Source organism: Melanotaenia boesemani, chromosome 12 (genome assembly GCF_017639745.1).
Source record: "Melanotaenia boesemani isolate fMelBoe1 chromosome 12, fMelBoe1.pri, whole genome shotgun sequence".
Taxonomy (NCBI): Eukaryota; Metazoa; Chordata; class Actinopteri; order Atheriniformes; family Melanotaeniidae; genus Melanotaenia; species Melanotaenia boesemani.
In genome coordinates this window covers 8082463-8103617 of record NC_055693.1, presented here as the reverse complement: position 1 = coordinate 8103617, position 21155 = coordinate 8082463, and the positions used below count along the sequence as shown (strand labels likewise).

The following is a 21155-nucleotide window of genomic DNA, read 5'->3' as shown; positions in this document are numbered from 1 at the left end:
TTTCTCTCCACCAGTCAGCTGAGGCAGATTGAGCCCCCCCGGCTCTGGTTCTGTTGGAGGTTTATTCCTGATAAACAGTAGCTCTTGCCCTCTGCTGCATCCTGGTCGCGCTACGGATGGGACACTAAAACAAACTGAAGATGTGATCTGATTTATTAGCTTCCTTCGCTAAACAACTCTTTAAGAATTGGCCATATGTAAATAAGATTATGTTGAATTTGACTGAGCATAGTGAATTAGAATGAGCTGGTCTACAATGAGTTGGAGGAAATTAGAGTAGTAAATTGGATAAAAGTGAAACAAAAGTGATTATCATGAAATTGACTGAACTGGAATCTGTTAATTATCACCTTGACTGAATCTGAATACGAGAATCTTCCGGTTTTGTTTCATGAGCGACAAATCTGACAGCGAGTATGTGTGTGTCTATGTGGGTTTTATGTGTGTTAGTAGATCAACTCCGGCTCATAGGTCACCGTTCACATCCCAGGAAAACAAGATCAAGTATGCGTGAGAACACCAACTGAAGTGCGTGTATACCTGTGTCAATAACACCTTAATATCAAAAACACGGCTCTGTCAGTTTGGTCATGTGGGTTTTATACGACCTTGTAGCTCAGCCACACTCATGCTATATTATTCCACTGAAATGTTAAATTCCTCAAAGTGTGCACACTGTCTCACTCATGCAAACTCACTCACACAGTGGCACATCATAAAATTCCCACTAACATGTCCACACTTAATAACAAACATATTGAATATACACAGGCATGTTGGATGTTTATTTCCTAACATCCTGCCTGCCTTTTTTTTTCTTTTTACATACAGTCTTTTTTTTTTAAACACTGTTTAACTTTTCTTCGTACCTTTTTCGTAGCCTCCCCCTCCATTTCAGGGGAACTTGGGGCTGGAGGCCAAAGCATGCTGGGAGCAATACAGACAGACAGATTGAAGGCGTTCATCTGGTTGTCGTGGGCGCTGCCCTGTATACAGTGCAGTACAGCGATCACGTGTCGCAGCAGAAGCAGATTCTCGCTGGGCAGGAGGTCCAGCAACCTGTGGCAGATAACATCAGTTATAGAGATAATGACAGCAGCGTTCATAAAACACACTGTAAAAGAGCCTTAATCCAGCAGGTGTGTGCAGGTAATTCCTGCAGAAATTATTCCATAATTGCTTTAATGTTGCTTGTAATTTTTTTCTTCGGCAACAGCTCTTTACCTTAAAATAAATGCTTTTATGTGTGCAACAAATATTACTATGACTTGCTGTTTTTGTGTGTTTGCTCATGACACAGCTGAGTTGTAAAACTATGAACTGAAAGGCAATATTTCAGCCTTGAAGAGGAACCATTTTAGAACTCAGAGCTCTTACCTCTGGACCGCTGGCACCCTCTCCTCGCCTCCTTCCCCCTCCATCACATCCATCCACTGGTCATACAGGTCCACACACAGTATGCTGCCAGGAATGTTCCGCAGGAAGTCCTGTGTGCAAAAGTTTTTTTTTTTTACTGATTAAAATTATTACATCAGACAAGCCTAAACATGTTGTGGTTAACAGCTAACATTTACTAACTGGTGTAACATTACAGCGCCAGCCTATTATTCTAATTATTTCACTTGATAAACATCCTCAATTTTAGTCAGAACCAGCCTTACATCTTGGTTACAGGAATACTAGTTGGCCTCTTTGTGTTGTAAATCTTTATTAAATGCTCGTAAATAAGCTTGTAGAACAAATGCAGGCCCAGTACGGGAGACTTTTTTTTTTTTTAATGGAAATGACTTCCTGCCTTCTGACTTTGTTTAACTGTGATCAGTGTCATTTTTATTCACGTTATGTGGCTCTGAGTGACTCTTTTAGTCTACAAATTGCTAAAACAATGCCAAACCCTCACCTAAAATTAACTTAATAATAAGGTTTGGTTAATTTAAGAATTTTCACTTTGATTTAAATTATGCTCAGATGTATATGTTGCAACAAGAATACAAAGAAACTAAGTAGAAATAAGAGCAAAGTTTCATGTGGAATTCTTAATGTTTTCTATCTTAAAAATATACTCTACGCTGGATTTTTAAAAAATATATTCTACTTATTTTCTGACTCATTTCTGTAAAGCACATCGCGAGAAGAATGATCTCTGTAATAAAAACACCTGAGCTGCTCCCTGGATGCCCGACACAGCCGTGGCTGTTTGGCCTGGATCCTGAACAATGATGCACCTTGTGAGAGTGACTGGCCGCCTGCCTGGCTGCACGGAGACAGATTATCCTGTCTAGTCTTGAGTGACTTTGGACAAACATCAGTTGCGCCTGCTTTGTGTTGTCTGGCTTTTAAACGGGTGAGACGGCGAAGATGTGTGTGTGTGCGGTTGAGGGCGTTACCTTGAGGACAGTGGCGATGACGAACACAGACTGGTGTGTGATCTCTGGATCCTCGGTTCCACTGTCCAGCCTGTCTCTGAACTCCCGGCAGGCTTTTGCGCCTGCTGACCGCCTGAAGATGCCTCTGGTGTATGACCCTTCCAAGTACAGAAACACCAACATGTCCTTGAGAAAACAGAAAAATACACAGTTATTTGTCAGTAATCCAGGAGGAAGTAAAAATGACCACGATTACTTCCTCAGACATATCAAACAGTCCAAAATCAGTAAATGCAATTTAGTCACATAATAAAAACAGGAACTAATGATGGTGGCATATTTTTGCAAAAGCTTCAATATAAATGTTTCTTAATAAATGGATTTTCCTTTTACAAACACACAGTCAATCTAAAAATCTTCCTATGACCTATTAAGAGGAGGTCCTGACCCCTCCTACTGGCCTAAGTGACCTCCAATCAGCTCACCATAACAGGCTTAGGGAGGCCTTGATCTGGAGAGCAGATGGAGCTCAGAGGTCGCCCGAACAGCCGTCCCTGAGTCGGGGAGATCAGCGTCGGGGACAGAGGCATGCCATCCAGCTGTGTGCTGGAACCTCTCCAGAAAGGCCAGTTGATCAATGACCTCTTCCTCTTGAAAGACTTCTGCTGACCAGGCTCTGTGGGGGGGAAGAGGAAGAGGTAAACTGTGGTTTCTGTTGCTGTTTGTGTGATAGCTGTAGAACTAATAGACATTAGTAGAATGAACGTCTAGCAAATCCTACAGCCTGAATCACAACACTCCATAATGCAGCCTCAAATATGACTTTTTTTTATGTCACATTCTACCAAAACCAGGTTGTGAACTGATTTTTCTCCTTTTCTTTAGTATGTTGTAAGGCGATTGCGCAATTTAAAGTATTGCAATGTTATGAAGCTGACAGTTCAGACCAGAGAGTTATTCTCCCTCAGAGAAAACAGTGTTCCTAAGCTCCTAAACACCTCCGTTGTTGACCTCATTCTTCTTCCCTCACTGGCATTACCATAAAACTCATGTGCAAAACACATGCCAAGTGACTAGTTTGATACACCAACAAAGAACGAGCAGCTTCCTTCCTTGCCATTTTGCATCAATCAGCTGACTAATCAAAGCAAAATGGGATTTTTGGGAGGGCCGCCTTAAAGAAACTGGACCTAAACTTAAGCGTTGCAGCTTATGAATGCTCCTGTACAGTATGGTTAAAAAAAAAACTGAACTAATAGTAAAAAAAATTATTAAAACCTTCCTACAACTTCAGAGGTTGTAACAATTCATGGAAGAACTACTGAGGGAGTATGTAAGGGAAATGGAAGCAGACGTGTTCATGCTCAAAAACACCATTTAATTTGAGGCGTGTGTGTATACATAGGTCTCTGTTATCCATGCATGTGCTCATTCAGACGTGTGGGGCCTTGAGCTCGTCTCACTTGTCACTCTTTCTAGTTGCATGTTTGCTCAGTGGTGCAATGTCACAGTGTCTACCTGTGTTGTGTAAGTGTCTGTCTGCAGAGCTGACTTCAGTGCATCTGCATACCTTCTGTGACATAACCGTACAGAACATCTGCATACTGTGTGTGCACTGAAGTCACTTTAAATGAGATCGTGTGCAAACATCATCTGTGTTTTTTCCTAGTACAGATACTATTCGATGAAGTAGTGGTGAAAAAAATAGTTGGTTAAGTTATTGACATAGTTTAATACCAAACATTTACTAGTCTTTACTAAAAAAAAAAGGCTTTTTGTGTCAGGTGCTTGAAGCTGCTACTAATTAAAACCCCAAGAAAATCTCTTTGAAAAGTTGTTTTGGACCATTTGTACCTTAAAATGTGCTTTTCAGTGAGTTACACCACTAGAAAGGTTATCCATCTTCCGCCAACCGTATTTCTGCTTTAGCTCTTGGTAAATTCGTTCTATAAGTTATGTTAGTTGACATTAGATATAAACCAGCTGCTCCAACATCACTTTGTTTTATATCCTGACAAGGAAATCTGACTTTTTTCCACTTTCCACCAGGCTGAAGGAGGAAATTCAGAATTTAAATGTGTCAGGGATTGCACCATCAGGGTAACAGTTGCTGCAAAAGCAAACATTAGTGAAATATTGCCCATATGAGCCACAGAAGATGAGGGAAGTGAAACTCCAGAGTTTATGAAGCAGATATGCGAGTTATGATGTTGAGTTCTCAGCGCTGTTATTAACCATGCACGTATGAACAACATGGGCTATTTTGACACATGACTTGCAACCAGACTGTGGCTAAAAAAACGGGGTTGGTAGCTCACCAGCTGTCCGTGGTCCAGCTGGAGACAAGGGAAATGTAAGGATCTGAGAATAAAATTACCTTTCAAGTGTTTTTTCAAGTGTTTTCCATGTGGTCTGTGTATTCTCTGGGGGTTATCGAGCATAACAGACCTCAAACGAGGCCAACCATGATTACGCCTCATCTAATAAAATGATTCACATGAATAAAGGAGGAAGTTAATGTTAAAAAAAGAAACTGCTGTTGTGTCTCTATTATTTTCACCAAGGCACATCATAGACATTTTATTATGACCTCAAAAAGAGTCAGTTTGTGAAAAAAATGTATATAGTGTGGCTATTAAGTCTTCTAATTCTTTAAAATTAAACAGAGTGAAAATATTAACTTAGTCTGTGGAAATGTGGAAATCGGTTAAAAATAACCGGAGTAAATATTAAAAACTATTCAACAAATTTCCTAATAAATAAAATGTTTTTTTTAAATGTTATTTAATCTTTACTGTGGTAACACCATCTGAGACAAGCTAGCTAAATCTACAAACCTGCAATAAATCTTTAAACATGCTAGGTTAATGAAACACAATTGTAGCAACTCTGATTTGCCAACAATCTTGAAATAATGACATTAATGTTATTAAGGGGTTGGAATTTGTATCAAAGGATGGGCTTCTAGCAAACAATAGATTATTTTACTGGGTGCAGGATCCCATTGCCAAAAAAGCCTCCAGAAAACACACAGTATACCTCAGATAGAGTTCATTATTTAATAATCTGTTGTGGCGTCATGCCTAAATACACACTGGAGGAAAGTTCTTCAGTAACAGAGTTACTGGCCTGCTCTGGCACTTCTCTGCGTGCCTCGCCATCATTGACAAAAACATGACCTCGCTGTAAATCAGGTGTCACGTCAATACAGCTCTGTATGCACGGCATAGATTTGGAACAGGAGAATGAGGAAGCAGAGGCAGGACTGGGTGAGCAACATCAATCATCTTATGTTAATCATCTACCAGAGAAATACGGACAGGTGAAAGATGCTGTTTTTCCTGTTAAGAGGCAATAAAACAATACATCTGGCAAGATTAGTAAAGACAATTTAGATTTTAAACAATCACCATGTGTTTGTTTCTTTTTTTTAAGCTTGAGCCCAAAATTTTTGCATATGAATGAAGCCTTGTTTATTATTATTATTATTATTTTCACACATCCAAAGCTTTTATCCTCCTAATACATCAGTTAACTTATAACATGATTGTTTAAAAGGCATGAAAAGAGGCTTCTGCTTGACTACCGCCCAGTAAACCATACATTCATTAGATTTCGGGCTCAGGGTGAGCAATTAGTCCTCTAAGGCCACCGGGCTGGTACGGAGCGATTACGTAAGACACTGTTATGCTTGAAGAAAAGGAATCTGAGGCAAAGCTTGTGGTTGGCAAATTGGAGCCTCCTTGACTGGAAAACACACTTTTTCTCCACAACATGTTTTCCCCCTAAACCTCATGTCATCTTTTTTCCATCCCATCCTCTGTATCCACAGTTTGTCCTCATTCCTGTCCACTGTCATCTTGTTTTTCTTCCTTCCTTCCCACCCACCCCCTTTAATTTCCCACTTGCTTTTTTTTTTTTTTTTTTTTTTAAGACCATCTTTTCAGTTTCTTCCTCTTCAAATTCCTCTTTCTCTATCAGCCAAGGTCGGTTGTTTATTTTTCCTTCACCTCCTCTGGCCTTCGGACTTACTCAATAGCTGTGTCATCTCTTTTCACTTTCCATCTTCCTATTCTCACACTCTTCTGTCCCTGCTGGGGTTTTGTCCTCTTTGTCTGTCTACTGTTTTTCTTGTTCTGATACAGGGTCTGTCCAGCTCCCTGCTGTAACCCCTCCTCCATTAAAATCTCCTTTCCCACTGTTCTCCTTTTCTCCTCATCCACCTGTTGGTTCTTCCTCAACACTAGTGTAAGTGGACTGTCGAAAATTAGCACAAATAATGTTTCAGTTTATGTAAGAGGAACAAATTCTGGGAAGTACTTTCTGTTCTGCATTAATACTTCTGTATCCTCATATTTCTTCTAGCGGTTTCAAAGAGAATTAGATTTATGAATGGATTCTGGACACAGCAACTGTGTACTTAAAAACCTCAGCTGTCATGTTAAAGGAAAACACATATTCTTTACAGCTCTCTTTTGACGCACATGGTTCAGGAGTCTGGTGCTGTGGAAAGGTTCCTGAGCAGAGACAAACTGTTAACATTGTGCTGCTGCTGTCTTGTTGTGGGTGTTACCCCAAAGCTGTAACTTTTAAAGCTTAGAGGAGATTTTGATTTTACAATTTTGAAATACCTGGACTAGAAAAAAAGGTCTCTACTCATTCTCAGAGCAGAATCTCTTTATTTTTAAGTCCTATCATACCACTACCTCCCACAGCTTCATGCCAGTATAGCTTACCTATAAGCTGTGATGGTCCGAGGATAGCTTTGTTGGGTCTGAGTATAAACTGGCACTGAGTGTCTGGAGGGAGGCACTGGTCCAGCAGCAGCACCCCTTGGCAGTCTGTGGGACTGATTGGATCCCTCCCTACTCCTCCCACTCCTCCAGAACCGCTCCCACAATCCCGAATGTGGCTCATCTTAATGCTGAAGGGAAACTCGTGGCCTGAATGAAAGGTCAGAGTCCAGAGGTTAGAGGTGGAGAGTCTTGTTTGTGCAGCGTGTGCATCATAAATATGGAGCCAAAAGCATAGATGTGAGAGAAATTAGGGCATGGCTGGCACAGAGAAATGACAAATCTGAAATATTTAGCAGGAAAAGAAAAACTTTCACTATGAATTCATTTTCACTGTAACGCTCCCAGATGTGGAGTTTTTTATGCTTGAGCAGGAGTGATGCCCAGCTGTGGGCTCTTTACATTAGTGCTACATTTTTTTTTAAATACTAATCGAAGCAAAGGGAAGTGAGCATTTCATTCAATTAAGTTATGAAGAATTTACTCAGAGCTAAAAGCATTAATGTGTTTATTTAAAATCCTCAATTTAAAGCTCAATTCAATGTTGTGTGTTTTTATGATGATGTTTAATGACTTTCGGAGCTCACCGATGAGAGGATATGGAGGGTCGTCCTTACAGGAACTCACCCACAACCGGTGGTCTTTTACACAGCCCTGGACAAAAAAAAACACGTCAAGTTAAAGTCTTGCTTTGCCGTTTCTTATAAGCTTATGCCTGTCGAGACACCTCCATAAATGCATGACTGACTGGCTTTAAATTTTCTAACATCACATTAACGTACAGCCATTATCTACCGGGCTAAGTATCTGGTTTTTTTACCGATATGCCAAACTGCTGCAGAGCCATGCGGATGACATCAGTGGTGCTGTCAGTGTTGTTGACTGCAAGCGTTTTGGCCTGTTGAAAAAATGATAGAAATATGGATCATCATTAATGATAGTAGTGCTGGTAAAGTTATTAATTATTTAAACAAATGTTCTGGTGCTAAAAGAAATTATTATTATTAATAATAATAATAATAACAATAATAATAAAAAGAAAACAAGGGAGAAAAAGACGTACATATGCACAATTTCCAATATCCTTGGCAAATATCTTCAGAGGAATGGTTTTTGGATCGTCTGTCTCTTTTCCTTCACTTATCCGACTGAAAGCAGGAAGAAACAAAAGAAGGAGACAAGTGTTGAAACAAGACAAAAACGAGGAATTGATGCAAACATTTTAAATATGAGATAATTAATCACGCAGATCTCACATCTGCTTAATCTCATCATTCATCAAAATCTAATAGCTTCTACGCAAGATGCCACATCTGACTTACAGTATGGTATGAGGTTAAAAATATCTCTATCCAATAGCTTACCTGGTGATGAGCGCCAACCACTTGTCCTTGAGCTCTTCAGAACTGAAGAGGAATAAAGAAAATGATAAAACATGATCAGATGCTTTGCTCTGTGTAAAACCGCAGACTTCACCCTGAGCTAAGAGTGGATTCCTGCTGATAAAAAAACACAATGAGCGTGTCTGATTTAAAACACAAGCGTGTGTGCCACTGAGGCAGGTGCAAAAATACAGCGTATTTGTATGATTGCATTTATTTATGTTGCATGTTTGAGCTTGCTGTGCGTGTGTGCTTGCCTACTTCAGTCTTGTTGAGGTTGAGCTGAGCTGTTCAACAAATGGAAACTCTCTTTGCGCTTGAGGGTTGCAAGATTTTGTGGCTGCATGTTTGGTTTGTAGTTCCTCTGTGATGTTATACAGCATCTCAGAACATTGTGTACTCTTTTTAGAACTATACTGGACTGGCTCAGAGAGGTGTGTCATGTTCATTGAGCTTGCCATGAATAAAAAGCCGTGTAGATGCGGTTGAAAAAGTTATATAAAATGACATTAAGTTACACTGAAATGATCATGTTTGATTAAATCACAATAATCTAAGAAAAATCCGGCAATATTTCCACTTTTCCAGACAAGTATTCCTCTTCTTAAATATGAAACTTATGTTGTCATTTGCATGCGAGTGTGAATACGTACCTGAACATGGCCACACAGTTGCAAGTGGGCCAGCCCATAACAAAGCTCTTCTCAGGGTTTGTGCTTCCCTCACACACCTCGTCCATGCAGTTAGCTGTCCACATCTCACACATTCGAACTTGGGCCTTAACTTTAAAATGAGTAGGAGACCTGCAATTTGGAAACATTTGGAAATCCTTTAAGAACCATTTGATATAGAAGGAAATATTAAACTATCTAGCTATTTTAAGAGGTTAAACACAAGCATACTTGCTAAATGTGTATTTATTCACCACAACGTCTCTAATTATAGAGGTACAAGATCCAACTACGCATATTTGGCACAGTAACACACACTCTCTGTATGTCAGTGTTCTAAAAAGACAAAAAAACCACACATATACATCACTGAATTTCTCTTCCCTGCTATTGGTGTCTTCCAAATGTACATTCCTTTAACTCACCCTGTGTCCTGTCACACTATATTAAATCCAATTATAGCATATACTCTTTTTACTGGAAGGGTCAGCTCCACCCACTGGCATATGACTCCCTGAACACACCACAGACATCCTGCTGTGTCTGCACTGAATAGTTTGTGTGTACAGTAAGTACACAGTCTGTATGTTTGTGTGTGAGTGTGTGTGGACTTCAAAAATGGCCGTGCACTTTGTAAGTTTCTATTTTTAAAAGTGCATGTGCGTTGTAGTTTGTGGGTGGGGAGCCCAATACTGCAGGCCCAAAGCAGCCTGGCCAGTGGGGGCTTTGATCTCGGCCAGGCTTCATATGGATTTAATTGGCTGAGAAATAATTATACGCCAGGGGGAAAAAATGAGATGTGGAGAAGTGAAAGAAGCTCTGGAGTAAAGAGGAGAGAGTCAGAGTACCACTCTACCTTTGAACTAAATCAGAGAAACAACCGAAACCCTCTCAAATTTGTTAGTTTTTTTCCATTTTTTAATGTTTTAACATTTTTTTCCCCCTGTATCCCTCTGACATGAACAACCACAGGGGGTCTCACTTGGCCTTGGTGACGAGCAGCGTGTCAGTGAAGAGGAAGAGGTGTCTCTCTTGGGTCTGCAGGCCGGTCTTTAACTGCGTTTGGGCGTGACCCAAGAGTAAGCGGCCTGGACACTCAGCCAGGAAGGCCTGGACGAGGGGACATGACTCCGGGCTGACTGGCGTCAGGCAGCTTTCCCTGGAGGACAAAACCAAGACAACACACAACACAGGCACACAATGAAATATTGATCCCCAATGGAGAAATTTGTCTGCTGGATGTGTTTAGGGGTAATCGCTGGAGCAGCAGGTTTTTGGAAACCTTGCATAGGCTGGGCCTAAATTCTCTACAGAGAAATTTCCATGAAGCAAAGCAACTAGCTCCAGAGTGTTTTAAAGCAGTTTAGTGACCTGCGATGGAAATATGAAGATGCTGGAAAGTATGAAACTATATACGAAGCATGTGCAATATCGGAATTTGCGGCTGCAACTAAACTCCTCTGTCGGGATAGAAAGAGAGACCCAAGACAATATCTTCTAATCTAAAAAATATGCTTCTTTTAGTAACACTAAACTTTATTTAGCTCTGAGCTACCTGCCACTTTAAGAGAGTAATTCAACCTGAAACTGCATTTTTATGTGATTGAAACAATACCCCTTTAACTTGAGTTTCAATAGTGAAGTGTTTAGACATAAATGTCATGTGTGACTTGCAGCTTGTGAAGAAACTAGTTAAATCTACCAGCTAAACCGAATTAACCTTGAACTTTATCTGTGGGGCTTTATGCTGACCACAGGATTATAATGTCATTGTACATACACACTTGAACTGGAGAGTCATATGTTCCCTTTAATACTGTTGCTTTCACTGTGAAGGAAGTTTTTTCCCAAATCGTTAGAGTGTGACATAACGCAACTGAAAGCAGGAGTTCTGTGGAGTGGTGAACCAAACCTGGAAAGACCCAAAGAAGGCCTTAAACATCCAAAAAGCTAATGCAAATTAAAGGAAGCTCAAAAAGCTGAGTTTTTACCACATTATTTCCTGATTCGTTACAGTTGCGACCGCATTTGCCATCAGGCATTTCAGTGAAACAAACACTTTTAAACCAGCTTTGCAATTCTTTGGCCACAAATCAGGAGTTATGTTGCATAAGCCAGTTGGAGAAATCTGTTACATATTATTAGCATGTTTTGGATCAGCACAAAGATGGTTCTGGAAAGTTAAACAGTCAGAGAAGGATAAAATGAAAATGGTGAAGCTCCTGCCTTTCAGTAAAGCTACTGCAGATTAGAACAGGTTTTATCTGAATGCTTGCTTGTTAACTGTGATTTTAATTAAAACAGAGTTGGCCTCAATGATGGACATATGTAAACAAAGGGGGGTTTTTTTGTGGAAAAGGAAATAATTTGAGTGCTCCATCCTTTCCTGTTTATTTGTCGGAACCAGATAAAACACTTAAATGCCCACTTGCACACATTTCTATCTCTGCCTCTTTCATGTACTGCTATCAAATGTATACACTCTTCTTTAAATAGTTTCTACTTTTCATTTCTTAATTACATATATCTAAATGGAAACATACTATTCTGCTGTAGCAAAGCGCTGAGGAGCTGTCCAGGCTATCCCGAGAAGCCGATTCTTTCATGCTCCATAATGCTTTCTGATACATTGCGTAAGTGATGGGTTACATAATGAATTAATGTGTTTCCTTGTTGTTGCTCTGTCTTTGTGTATCATCCAAAAATAAATCCAAAGGGAGCTTAGAGAATTCAGTTAAATTAAACAAAGGTTGCCAATTAAGCAGAGGCTCAAACGAACACGCTGTCCTGCAAGAGCAGCAACTGTGAAACTTTCTACAACTTAAACTGACAAAAGCTGCCGTACGCAGTGATCTGCAAAACCTTTAAATCCTGTAATTAATCTCACAAAATATAGGCTATCTGATGGAATGTTATATTTCTATTTCATTTAAATTGGCAGCAAGTTAGTTGCATGATAGGGTAAAAAAAAAAAAAAAAGAGTATCAGAGTCTGAGTGTCTCAGAAATGAAGATGAGAAAAGGTTCATCAATCGGAAAAAGACTATGCGGGCAAACAGTTACAAAACTCAAAAATAGATATAAAAATGGAAACCAAAATCTTGATTTTATCATCTAAAGGACATTATGCCATTAAAAGTTCTGTGAGGATGAACGCCATAATTGGAAGGCTGCAAAATTCTGACAGAAATGCATTAAAAACTGGCATGACATCTATGTTAGGGCAAAAGAAGTTCATCTGTGGATTCATAAATGTACGATAAAACACACATTCTTCAGGTATATACCACATTTGGTCCGAATTAACAGAGTCCTGGTGTTTAATTGACATTTGGGAAATCATGAATCAAAAATATGACAAAAATTTTCAACTAATGACCAGCTGAAATAAAAAAAAAGATACTTCTCTTTTGGTAAAAGAAAGACATTTTGTCAAATGTATTGCTGAAACTACATTTGAAATAAGAATAGAATAGAATAGAAATACTTTATTAATCCCTTCAGAGAGCCCTCAGGGAAATTTGGGAAAATAGGAAATAAGCGTTCCTTTTATTCACACACACACACACACACACATATATATATAAACACAAAAGAAATTATAAGAGATCTTTCTACATGGAAAAACATTCATATTAACGTGAAGACACATGCAGCTTAGGAATAATAAAAAGAAAAGAAATAAAAGAAAAAAAACTGCAGGATTACACTGAAGGATTCTTGATTAACTTGCACTGGGATTAACATCACAGTGTGAAGCCTCAAAAATTTTCATCAGCACATGCTCCTTTGTCCTTGTTGTCAGCGCAAATCCTGAAAACACTCCTGTCATCACCCCCCGCCACACACAAACACACACACACATGCAAACTTGTAAAGCCCCTTTCACATCTCGCTGCTCACCAAAAAGACAACATCGTCCGTATTCAGCACACATCCTCAGATTGACAGCTGAGCCGGCCACCCTTTGAATCTGATGGATGAAGAGCTAATGTCTCCATTGTACATCATGTGATGTTGATAAATTGAGCGCCCGCCCCGCCTGCACATACATGGCCACCTTTGTGGAGGATTGTTGACTTTTTAGAACACAATAAGGGGCCAGTGTACAATGAACCGCACAACACTGCATACTAATCTACCCGGATGAATATTCAAGCAGTGCTGAGATAGATTTTTTTATCCATTCTATCAGTGTAAATCACAAAGTTGGTCTCTGATAAGTCAATTTTACCAACACAGACCACAAATTTGGGATGTTTATCACTGGACAACCACCTACAACAAAAAGCTAAAGGCAACAGGAAGGATAAATAACATACCCTTTTTTTTTTAAGGATGAACTATATGAATGATTGTTTTGAATGACAAAGGCATGGATCTCATCTCTGAGTAAGGCTCTCGGTTTTCAGAAGTGAGCTGGATTTTTCATGTGGATCAACAAGCCTGCTGCCGTTGAATCACTACAAGTTTGTGTAGTAAACACTGTGTACAGTGTGTACTTAAATCAGCTCAAACCTTGGAGGCTTGGGTGAGGATGATGAGTAAAGCCTGAGAACAGCTGGATAAACAGCTGTTACAGGCTTTTTCTCCTCATGCCTTCTTTTTTTAATGAATATTTCACTATTTTTTCTTATACAGTTTCAGTTTAATTTGTCCGTGTGATATTTCCAAATTTTTAAGAGCTGTTCTTAAAATGAATAACTTTTATGAAGGGCAGACCCAGAAGTGGGATCTTCGGCGAGGTTGAAGATATTTAATATAAATTAAATTCAACATTTTGCCTCCTTCATCTATTTATCTACGATGTTTGAATTTACTGTTGCCGTGCGATCACCTCAGCTGTCAACTGGTCGACCTAAATGGAGCAGATTGATACCCTCCAGGTAGAAATGACACACACTGATGTAATAGTAAAGATCGTGAGAACTATGAGTCTTTTCTGTCTTTTTTTTTTTTTTTTTAATATCTCATTGTCAGCATCCGATTTGCCTCGGGGGCCAGCTCTGATACCTTGTCCTAAAACAACTTTAACATTTGTTTGCCGTGAACCCAACACCGACAGAAAGAAGCAAATTAAATTAAGTACAATGGTTTTGAGAGAAGCGTTCATCATGTCTTTTCTTTCCGAATGCAACATGTAGACTTTAAATTAAAAGACTGAGATAAAAACACAGAACAAGAGGGGAGTCTGTGATGTGATGGTGAGTCACAGTCACTGTTTGTGTGGACGAAATGCAAATCCAAGGAAATTTCAGGAAAAGGGAGTGTGAATGCGTACTAGCCTGTGTGTGTAACCCATTGACCTTTTGTGTTTTTGCATATTGGAGTATTGCATCACCAGCAGTCTGACCTGGTTCTCCAGACAAGCAGCAATTCACATTCAAGTGTATGAGTGCAGGAGACAAAGAAACAAAAGAATGCATGTTTACATGCAGATTCAGAAACACGTCATTTTGCACAGCACACACCACCCTGTACCGTCTCCTAAATCCACAGCAGTAGCTTTTGTTCATTACTGCAACAGAACTACAGTAAGCCTGTTGGCAAAAACCATAGTGACTCACATTTATTTGAGAATTATACTCCAGCCGTAACAACCAAGGTCATTTAAAGGGCAGATCCATTATCGATTTTAAAAAATCTGTGGATATTAACCACGAGCAAACACTAACCACTAAGACTACACAGGCAGACCTAATTAATCCAGAAGGCGTTTCATCATCTTGACCACAACTACCTCAGTTTTAGAAATTAAACTGTATGTTTCCCTTTTTTCCCCTTCACTGAGTAATTTCCATATATTCAAACGATAATGTCATCCCATGAAGACATGCAATGCTTTCCATATATCCAGAGGAAAAACATACATGGCAGGGCATACTCACGTAGAGGATGAGGTCAGCTGAAACTCAGTAAAGGAGAAGTTACTAGGGGCTGCGAGCAATAATATCTTTAGCAGAGCACATCATTAAAACCAGGAAATGTCTTTTCATTATGCGGATTCTTGTTATCTTGAGCACCAAATGTCCTCAAACAACCAGTTAGATCAAAGAGAATTTTTTTCAAGGTTTGGGGGTAAGATTAGAATTTGGATTAACTGAATACAGTAATATCCTGACAAGTGTTTTAATAAAACATGCTTAGATAGAATGCAAAAGGAACAGATGGGGTTTGTGTTGTCAGCAAACAGATGTGTGTTTTCCACATCAGTTTTTCTCTTTTTGGGGGATGTGTCTTGCATGTGGTGACCAATACAAGTGAGTGTAAGGTCGGGACTGTCAGCCAGTCATATGTTTTAATGCTTTATGGTGCCGCCACCTTCCTCAATAATGTATTAGTTTCATTCCCTGAGGAAGAGGGGACTTAAACTTCACTTTGCTGCAACAATATCCTGCACTGTAAGCCCTGAGGCTGAAGGATGAGGTTATACATCTGGATGATGTGTGACTGTGTGAGAAGGTGATGTAAATGGCTGAGCTAAAGTCCAGAGACCATTTCAGCACCTCGAAGCCTGATGGCAAAAAGACAAAGTCATGTCGAAAATAAAAGATAAGGGGAAATAAGCAGAGACTGGGCATTAAAACTCTACAGGCATTTAAATCAGATTCATTAGGCCACTCCAAACACACTTGGTTACAAATGCAAACATGGGCAACAATAGGAAGTACAGAGCCAAAGTTGAATCCAGTTTAGTTTCCAGTCAAATGATGTTAGATTGGGTCATCATCTACAGGTAAATAGGTACTTTGTGCATTTACATCATGAATCAAGGCAGCATTTAAGTGCATTTAACTACCAGAGTAGTAAAGACTGTGATGTAACTGAGAAAGTACTCTGGTCATAATAAATTATGATAACCAGGATGAGCACTGACTGAACAACTTGTTCTTTCTTCTTATTCAAAGTTAGACACTGGTTGTCCTCAACCAAAGAGCAAGACCGCATCCAACTCTTCCAAGCCTATGATTCCATATGGTCAAGATGAAACAACCAGGGTGGCGTTATCTCTAAGCTCTCCACCAGATTGCTGCATTGCAGTGGACATTTGTGAAAGCAGAAAGTATGCAAACCTTAAAAAGCCGCTCAGTCACAGCAGAAATTGCACACATGGAATATTTGCTACTTTCTCTGCGGAGCCTCTAGGATTTACTTGGATAAGGAGCTCATTGGTGATGCAATGATGTTTAAGCTGCAGCCAAAAACTGCTGGAACTACTGATACATCCATTTTAACTGCATTAATGGGGATTTGGGGTGTTATGATTTTTTATAAAGCAGCTTCCAAAGCAACCACATGGGTTAAAAAACCCGATCATGTTAAAAACTGACTGTTCTCCAAAACAAAAAGGGGTTAAAATTGCATCAACCATTATCATGACCTACTGAGAGTCATCAAACCACTCTGCTGGTGGCACCCCCTGCACACACAGTAATGAACACCTCACCCCCACACCTCCTGATGTGATGCCAAAGGTTAAGGGTGACAGCTGAGAGTGTCAGGCCCTGGCTCCACACCTACTCTTACTTCACACATAAACACACACAGGCCGGTCAGACTTGGACAGACTAAGTGGCTCTGTCAGTCTGACTATTTGTCTTTCACTCAATAGGTTGCTTGTCTCAGCTGCTCACTATACCTCTGAGCAGAATATCTGCGTTTCCTCACTTACTTTCTTTAGCACATATTCTGGCCCAAGAGAACTGACCCATTTAATAGTGTGGAGAGTTTCCTTCAGCACTGGTTTAAAAAGTTGGAGTTACACACTTTAAACATGGTGTTCTGTACACAATTATGGTCTTCCTCTGCAGTCTCTACATGGTGCTGCTTGCATGCTTACGTGTAGAACATGTCTGGCTTGTCTCTTTGAAAGATTTTTGGAGACTTAAAAACTTTCAAAGGCTGAAAATGCTTTCAGGACAGGCTTGACTCAAAAGCCACCTCCAAGCATACAATACAAAAGAAGTTTCTAGCAAATAAGCAACGTCCCCAAAGGGTGTGTAGTGGCTTATTTCCGACCCCATTAAAGGAAGAGGAAAGGCATTTGAGCGATACGGGAGTGATGAAAAGACTGATAGCTCTGGGAGAAATAAGCGTTTAAACCGCCCCAGTGAACGAATCCCAAAGGAAAACCCTCTTAACTCTTAAGCAAATTGAGGGAAAACATCTGAATCTTGTGCAAATATCTACATTGCGGGCTTAGTCCTCTAAAGCTCCTTTAAAATGCATAATCTGTGTGTGAGACTGCTCACTAAAGATCCAGATTTTCACGTCTGCCTGGTGTTTTTATCCGCAGCTTCTAGGCTTCAACCTCTAATCCCTGTGCTATCAGCCCTTAAATCCATGACTGAGTTTTTCTGGGAGGATTCAGTGACAAAATCATGAAAGGTTTGCTAGTAAAAGCATGCATCTTTTAAAGTGCAGCCTGCAATATCAGATGTGAATGTCTGGGCAAGCTTTTTTTTTCCAAGTTGTCTGCAGTTGGATAAAAACGGATAATAATTCAGATCAATTCAATATTATGTCAAAACTGCATTTGTGAATCAATATATTGTTAGTAAATGAATATTTGTCCAGAAGGTAAGTCCTGCTAAAGAAACTAAAGGATGGTAAACATAAGCCAAGAAAAAAATTTATTAAGATTAGTTACCCTTTACAAACCATTTAAATGGGATATACAATATATGTTTGAGGGCCTACAGGCCAGCAGGGGGTGTCAGCAGCTCTGCTGCAGCTCTTTATAATGAAAGCATGTTGTAGGTGTTTGTTGATACCTGGATGCGCTTCTCGATCTTGTAAGTGCTTTGCTGATGACTAGCGAAGGTGCTGACTGCCGTCTCTGAGCCAGGGTCTTCATTTTCTGCACAGCCAGAAAGAAAGAAAGAGACAGGGCATGGGTTAAAGCATGACTATTGTTTGCATCTCATGATGAGTAACATGTAAAGCCATTTTCATAGCATGATGACAAAGAGATTGCAAAGTCCACAGTAAAGACTGTGCGAGGCTGGTTGTTGGCTGTGCAGGAAGTACAGGATTTGAGACAAAGGGGATCATGGTGACTGATAGAAAAGGAGAAGTGACAGCAGGAAAGGGAGAGATGAAAAAACAAGACAGAAAAATGACTAAAGTAACTGACTCTTGGACATTTTTAAAAGGTGCATCAAGTTTACGATCGCCCGTATAATCTCAACTGTGACATGTCCAACTGTATGCTCTCTCACAGAAGTATGACCGGCATCCTTGTGGCTGCCACAAGTATTCCAATTAAATTTAATCTATTTACGACATACCAAAATCCCCGGCCAACATACACAACAGTTACTCAATCTGAGAAAGGGCTGAAACTTCCTAAAGTAGCATTGCAAAATAAATGAGACCTGGCATTTTAAACTCGTTTTGCAATGGAATATAGGGGACATTCCTTTCTTTGTAGGTATACATTAGATATATAGGACAAATTTTTAAAAAGCCTTGCATAAATTACACTGTGATGAGTATCATGGGACACCAGACTCAACATTTGGTGGAAAAGAAGATGCACCAACTTTACTTATGGCCTAAAATGAGCATCTCTCCCTGACTACTTTTTCTCTTTTAGGACAGGTTATTTGGCTTTGTAGCTAGTGGGATTTATTATGGATGTATTCGGGTCTAAAGTAACTTGAATTTGTAATTGCAAAATGTTTTAGCACCCACAACATAAGTCATGGACCTATGCTTTCTGTGAAATAATGAATGAAGGTGACAATGATATCACTGAAATGACACCTTGTCATTCCTGCAATTAGGTAGTAATCTGCAGGATGCACAACACATTCTCCTCACAGCAAAAGAAACAAGGAAGAAGCTGATGAAAAGTATGAGCCTGAATGTCTCAGATTATACTGATATGCCTGCAAAAGCCAAAGAGAAGGCCTGGCCTGCAGGCACAACCTTTAAAACACATCAGTCACCATTAAAGTTATTGTTGTAGTACCTATACAGCTTATTCAGTTGGCATGGATATAAAAACGGAATATTATATCTGGACAAACCACTCCTGAGTGTTTTTCAATTAACTTTGCAATTAGTAATGAAAAGGAAAGGGTTAATTTCTCTCTTCTGCTTTATTTCTAACAATTCCCAAAGCTTGAATATAAAAGCAACATCATCCGTAAATCACTAAGACTATTTTTTACAAACAGCAAGCTCAGGCCTGTTAGTGATGAATGTCTTTAAAAAATAACACAACGAGCTTGTGAACAGTAACTGTAGCCAAAAGTATATGTTCTGAGTGGAGGACTGCATCAGTGAACTACAACACTGTATGTATTGATTTTCCTGCCAAATCTGAAGAAAATGTGTGGATTGTTGATTTTTTTTAGTCAATACAGAACTTGACGTGTTTCAATTCTCAGAAAGTTGGATTTTGTCATCATTGGAAAGGATTTATCTAATGATTTCAGTGATGCTGTTTGCGCAAGTCATGGTGGTAAACTTTTGTAACCAAAGAAAGCTGCTTTCAGGAACACTCATTTGCTCATTTTCAAGGATCCCATCCTGCCTGATGACAGATGCAGTGACGGGGTTTGAACACCACATGAAGAGGGGCGCTGTTTACTATAAATTTATGAAGCAACTAATTAAATTGCTTGTTTTAAATACTTGTCGATAAATTGTAAGAAATTATTTGATTGCAGGACTCGGCATTTACAGTTTAACTTCTTGTTTTTCTCTCAAGGCAGTGTTGAAGAGCTTACATTTAAAGAGATACTGCAACTATTTCTTTTATTTTTTTAGATGCAGGAATTTCTCGTTTGTACTTTGCCTTTTGTCTTTAAAATGAACAAATATCCCCTGCCAACAATATCATCCTGCAAATTAACACCTATATAAGAATATGCAAGAAAGCACTGGGGATATGTGTTTTTATCCACACTGGAAGCTGATTGCTTTAATTTGTATCCTAACTGTTTTCTTCTTCAAGCATATGACATATTTGACGTGCACAGCGCGCATTGTTGGTCCAAAGTCTTCCTCAAACATTAAACAAACCAAGGAAAGCAATTAATATCACAAAATACTAAAGAAGCGAACTATGTAGGAGCCAAATCCATTGCGGTAGTGTTCACAGCAGCGTGATCCACTCCAGCCTCTGATCTTAACACATACAAACATCTCAAATATAAGAATATAGGCTTTAATCAAATACACATTACAAATGAGATAACAAGGCAATTAAAGATGACATAATATAGAAGAAAGTGTCTAGATAAATTTTAAAAGACGCTGATACTGGTGTGGGTTTTCACAAGGATAATTTGAATGTGGCTTTGTTGTCCCTTAATGCGCGAGCCAGGTCAGAACCTGCGCCCAGAGTCAGTTCTCCATCAACACTAAAAGTCCTAAAGAGAAGCCTCACTGGTACCTTTTTGTTGTCGGGAGTCGGCTTACTCTCCCCCGTCAAAGACTCGGACCTGTTCTGCCCCATGGTCCCCTGATGCGGTGACATAGTTTCCATTAAAGCTGTGTAGCTCCGCGGGGCCGCGCGCACAGGCAATATATTCCCATGATATGAGTTAAATTCAAAGTTTATCCGGCGAAGAAGAGGGCGCGAGTTCCGGGAGAATCCATGATGGAAAAGAAAAGAGCAAAAAGAAGAGGACGTGACAAACGTGTGTGCGGAGCTCTGACGGCTGTTTGATCTGAGCGCTGAGGAAGACGGTCCTTCAGGATTGAGTCAACGGCTGTGAAGTTAGAGGAAGTGAAACATGCAACTTCCGGTAAAAATTTCCAAAATAGTTTTTATTATTATATTATTGTTATTTTTAGTACAGGTACGTTAGGAAGGAAATCTTATTTATTAACTGATTAATTAATTATCAAGAGGAGTATTATATTCATAAAGCTCCTCTTTGCAAAGCAAATTTGTTCAGCATAACACAGCAGCCAGACCACACATTCT

General features: G+C 39.6%; 1 protein-coding gene across 1 annotated transcript in view; it reads right to left on the bottom strand.

Annotated features, from left to right (window-relative positions):
- Positions 1-20925, bottom strand: part of arhgap20 (Rho GTPase activating protein 20) — a 29724-nt gene extending 8799 nt beyond the window's left edge. Inside the window, exons 1-13 of the mRNA XM_042001152.1 lie at positions 20619-20925; positions 17986-18071; positions 10195-10371; positions 9195-9344; positions 8524-8565; positions 8223-8307; positions 7980-8057; positions 7747-7813; positions 7103-7309; positions 2852-3042; positions 2388-2552; positions 1378-1487; positions 870-1059 (exon numbers count right to left, since the gene is read on the bottom strand). Coding sequence (XP_041857086.1) covers positions 870-1059; positions 1378-1487; positions 2388-2552; positions 2852-3042; positions 7103-7309; positions 7747-7813; positions 7980-8057; positions 8223-8307; positions 8524-8565; positions 9195-9344; positions 10195-10371; positions 17986-18071; positions 20619-20711 — 1641 coding nt within the window. The 5' untranslated portion in view covers positions 20712-20925. The remainder of the gene's footprint in view (positions 1-869; positions 1060-1377; positions 1488-2387; positions 2553-2851; positions 3043-7102; positions 7310-7746; positions 7814-7979; positions 8058-8222; positions 8308-8523; positions 8566-9194; positions 9345-10194; positions 10372-17985; positions 18072-20618) is intronic.
- Between the last annotated feature and the right edge of the window lie 230 nt (positions 20926-21155).